Source organism: Crocuta crocuta, unplaced genomic scaffold (assembly GCF_008692635.1).
Source record: "Crocuta crocuta isolate KB4526 unplaced genomic scaffold, BGI_CrCroc_1.0 scaffold1828, whole genome shotgun sequence".
Lineage (NCBI taxonomy): Eukaryota > Metazoa > Chordata > Mammalia > Carnivora > Hyaenidae > Crocuta > Crocuta crocuta.
Window position 1 is genome coordinate 53,462 of NW_027527542.1, and position 4,536 is coordinate 57,997.

General features: G+C 51.8%; 1 protein-coding gene across 1 annotated transcript in view; it reads right to left on the reverse strand.

The window, feature by feature from the left end:
* Nucleotides 1-1,357: 1,357 nt before the first annotated feature.
* The window catches only part of LOC144232199 (class I histocompatibility antigen, Gogo-B*0101 alpha chain-like), a 3,638-nt gene continuing 459 nt past the window's right edge, over nt 1,358-4,536 (reverse strand). The window contains exons 2-8 of the mRNA XM_077764964.1: nt 4,079-4,348; nt 3,559-3,834; nt 2,699-2,974; nt 2,468-2,581; nt 2,004-2,036; nt 1,811-1,858; nt 1,358-1,680 (exon numbers count right to left, since the gene is read on the reverse strand). Of these exons, the coding sequence (XP_077621090.1) occupies nt 1,676-1,680; nt 1,811-1,858; nt 2,004-2,036; nt 2,468-2,581; nt 2,699-2,974; nt 3,559-3,834; nt 4,079-4,348 (1,022 nt within the window). The 3' untranslated portion in view covers nt 1,358-1,675. The remainder of the gene's footprint in view (nt 1,681-1,810; nt 1,859-2,003; nt 2,037-2,467; nt 2,582-2,698; nt 2,975-3,558; nt 3,835-4,078; nt 4,349-4,536) is intronic.

Below are 4,536 nucleotides of genomic sequence, written 5' to 3' on the forward strand. Positions count from 1 at the left end.
GATTCCTCGTGTCCTTCAGGTCTCTCAGAGGTCAGCTTCCCAGTGAGGCTCCCTCTGATAGGCTTTACCCAGTGAGGCTTTATGATAGTAAAGTAGCCACCTTCCTCGTCCCAGCACAAGCAACTCTCTGGGCACCTTCCTCAAAGCACTTACCAACCTCCAATTTGTTTTTTTATGGTTATTTATTGTTTATTTTTATTTATTTTTAATCAATTAGTGAATTTTAAATTTACATCCTGATTAGGTAGTATATAGTGCAACAGTGATTTCAGAAGTAGATTCCTTAATGGCCCTCACCCATTTAGCCCATTCCCCCTCCCACAACCTCTCCAGCAACCCTCTGTTTGTTCTCTATATTTAAGAGTCTCTTATGTTTTGTCTCCCTCCCTGTTTTTATATTATTTTTACTTCCCTTCCCTTATATTCATCTTTTTTGTATCTTAAATTCCTCATATCAGTGAGGTCATATGATATTTGTCTTTCTCTGACTATTTTCACTTAGCATAATACCCTCTAGTTCCATCCACGTAGTAGCAAATGGCAAGATTTCATTCTTTTTGATTGCCGAGTAATACTCTATTGTGTGTATATATATATATATGTATATACATATATATATACCACATATACCATATATATATATATACCACATCTTCTTTACCCATTCATCTATTGATGGACATTTGGGCTCTTTCCATACTTTGGCTATTGTTGATAGTGCTGCTATAAACATTGGGGTGCATGTGCCCCTCTGAAACAGCACACCTGTATTCCTTGGATAGATAGCTAGTAGTGCAATTGCTAGGTCATAGGGTAGTTCTATTTTTAATTTTTGAGGAATGTCCATACTGTTTTCCAGAGTGGCTGCATCAGTTTGCATTCTTATCAGCACTGCAAAAGAGAGCCTCTTTCTCTGCTTCCTTGCTAACATCTGTTGTTGACTGAACTGTTAATGTTAGCCATTCTGACAGGTGTGAGTTGCTATCTCATTGTGGTTTTGATGTATATTTCCCTGATGATGAGTGATTTTGAACATTTTTTCATTTGTCGGTTGGTCATCTGGATGTCTTCTTTGTAAAAGTGTCTATTCATGTCTTTTGCCCATTTCTTCATTGGATTATTTGTTTTTTGGATTTTGAGTTTGATAAGTTCTTTATAGATTTTGGATACTAACCCTTTATCTGATCTGTCATTTGCAAATATCTTTTCCCATTCTTTTGGTCACTTTTTAGATTTGCTTATTGTTTCCTTCACTGTGCAGAAGTTTTTATTTTGATGAAGTCCCGATAGATCATTTTTGCTTTTGTTTCCCTTGCTTCCTCATCATGCCCACAAACCAAGAGTTACAAAACATAAATTCGTATCTGGATTCTCATTTTCAATAAGAAAGAAAAACATCAGTACTCAGCCCAACATGAAATAAAGATGGGGATGGAGACAGTCCAGCCCTGTTTCTGCTGGAAGAGTAAAGCAGATAAGAAAGGGAACAGGAATCCGTATGGGGAGGGGTCTTGGTGGGCAGGGTGGGCCAGTCTCCTGCGTCCTCATATTATTATAATAGGAACACAGACATATTCTGACACTGTTGGCAGAAAGAGACGTCAGGGGCTCTTGATGGCACCAATGGGAGTGGGAACAAATCTTGCTTCACTCAGCCCCTGAGAGGCAACAGGTCTCACACTGTGAAAAATATTAATCATGAGTAAATTAAAGTCAGTCACTTAAGTACCTTCATTCTCAACACCCCCCGCATGTCAAAGTGTCCCTAGTGCCCCCACTCCTCCCCACTTCAGGCCCTCCTGAGTCTTACTTTCAGGAGCCGTTAGAGACACATCAGAGCCCTGGGTGCTGTCATTGCCTGGGGTAGAACAAAACAGGATGTGATCAGAGCCACAGGAGATAAGACTAAAGGAGGAACTATGGTGGGGGTGGGGGGGTGATGCCCCCCCATGGGGTCCTGCCTACAGTACCCAGGGTTTCAGAGATCACCCCTCCATACTTACGTGCAGCATGAGAGTAGCTCGGTCCTTTTCCTCCTGTGGGAAGAAAATATCATGCTAGAGACCTGGGACAGCTGGGCTATGAGGTCCTAGAGCAAACATCTAGTCCTGGTCCACAATGAAGTTTCCAGAATTCTGATTGAAGACTCAGGACAGGATCAGGAAACATGAAGAAAGAGATTTGGGAGGGCACTGGCCCACCTGACTTACTGGAGGTCTGACCTCAGCAGGGACCTTCCTCTTTGTCCCATCACTGCTGGGAATCAGGTCCCCGTCACCAGAATTAAGTACAAAAACTGTCCTTCATGTTCACAAGTGCTTTGCTCCAGAGTGATGGTCAGTAACGGCTCCAGAGTGGCCAGGTGCATGGTGTGGATGGGACTTCCCAGGAACAAGGCAGGACCATGTGCTACCTAGGAACCCCCAAGCGGGACAAGAGAACTCAGATCCCCCCACTCTCTTCCTACCTGAGAGCTTCTTCCTCCAGATCACAGCTCCAAGCACCACAGTGACCACAAGGACAGTGACAGCCACACCAGCAATGATGCCCAGGATGGGGATGGAGGGATGAGTATACGGCTCTGGAAAGGGAAGGAAGGTGAGGGGTCCACACTCCTGGCTTCAGTCCTGACTTTGTGAACTTCTCCAGAAGGGCCCTGCTCTCCCTGACACCAGGCTCTACCCCACACCCTCCTTACCCCATCTCAGGGTGATGGGCGCGGGCAGCCCCTCGTGCTGCACGTGGCACGTGTATCTCTGCTCCTGTCCAGAAGGCACCACCACAGCCGCCCACTTCTGGAAGGTCCCATCTCCCGCAGGCCTGGTGTCCACAAGCTCTGTGTCCTGGGTGTGGTCCTCCCCATCTCGCTGCCAGGTCAGGGTGATCTCCGCAGGGTAGAAGCCCAGGGCCCAGCACCTCAGGGTCACCTCATAGTCAGAGATGCGGTGGCGTGTCACGTGTGTGCTGGGAGATTCTGAGGAAGAAGAAGCAGAAAATCCACCCTGGGGTTTACCTTTAGAGGCCACTGAGACTGCATCCATGTGAGCATCCTGAGGTGGACAGGGCTACAAGCACAAGACAGAGACACCAGTCTAGCTTTTGGGATCTCCTGGTCCTTGTTAGGTTCTGGAATCATGCAGAGAGCCTGGGGAGGAGACTGCAGGTCTAAGGTGGGGACCACACCATTGACTGTGGTGGAGGGTGAATAACTTAAAAACCCCGGAGTCGGATCTCCAAAGATGTTCTCAGGGAGAACAAGGCCTTGAGAGGGAAGGTCAGGGCTCACCAGGTGGCTGCCAGGGTCACAGGGACCTGCTGATGGGTTATTTCAGGGATGGTCTCAGCCTGCGTCCCAGGGGGAGACTGGATCCCTCAGTGTCCTTTAGAGAAAAGCGCCCTCTAGGTGAGTCACCCTCTAGTAGGAATATGAACACCCAGGCGGGTCTCCCTCTTCCCACCCAGGGAGGGCGCTGTTCTGCCGCTGAGTCCACTTTCCCTTCCTCGTGGGCAGCCAGCCCCAGTGGAGGCGAGATCGGGGCGTCCCCGCGGCCCCTGTACCTGCGCGCAGCAGCGTCTCCTTCCCCATCTCCAGGTACCTGCGGAGCCCCTCCAAGCACTTGTCCTCCAGGTACTTCCTATAGCGCTCTGCCTCCCCGGCCACCTCCCACTTGCGGCGGGTGATCTGCGCCGCCGTGTCCGCCGCGGTCCAGGAGCGCAGGTCGTCGTTCAGGGCGATGTAGTCCGCGCCGTCGTAGGCCAACTGACTGTAGCCGTGGAGGAGGCGTCCGTCCGGCCCCATGTCACAGCCATGCATTCTCTGGATGCTGTGTGACCCTGGCCGCGTCCCCGACCCCAGAGAAGCAGTAATTAAGTCCAAATCGAAAATAAAACCACCTAAAAGCCCAAACCGAAAGTAAAACCGCGTAAAAGCTCCTGCGGGCTCTTCTCCGGTGGGGGGGAGGGGGGGACTAGAGGGTCGCGCGGCCTAGCAGCTGCACTCAGAAACCGAGACTCGGGGCGACCCCGGCCAGTCCATGGGCATGGGGTCGTCACCTGTATCCCGGCCCGCACCGCTTACCGGACTCGCTCTGGTTGTAATAGCGGAGGGCGGTCTGCAGGTTCGGCCGGGCAATCTCTGCGTGCACCTTGGCGATCCGCGTCTCCCGGTCCCAATACTCCGGCCCCACCTGCTCCATCCACGGGGCCCGCGGCTCCATCCTCGGATTCGGGGCGTCGGTGTCGAACCGCACGAACTGCGTGTCGTCCACGTAGCCCACGGCGATGAAGCGAGGCTCCTGGTTGCCTGGCCGGGACATCGCGGTGTGGAAATACCTCAGGGAGTGGGAGCCTGCGGGCAAGGAGGGGTGAGACCCAGCCTGACGCTATTCCCGGCGCGGGGCTGGGGTTGCAGGTGGAGGCGGCGGGGAGGGCAGAGGGACTGGGACCCGAGTGGGGGAGAGGAGGGCCGAGTCGGGGAGGGAACAGGGAGGACAGGGCTGGTGGAGGCCCGGGGGGGGGGGGGCGGGGGGGGGGGGG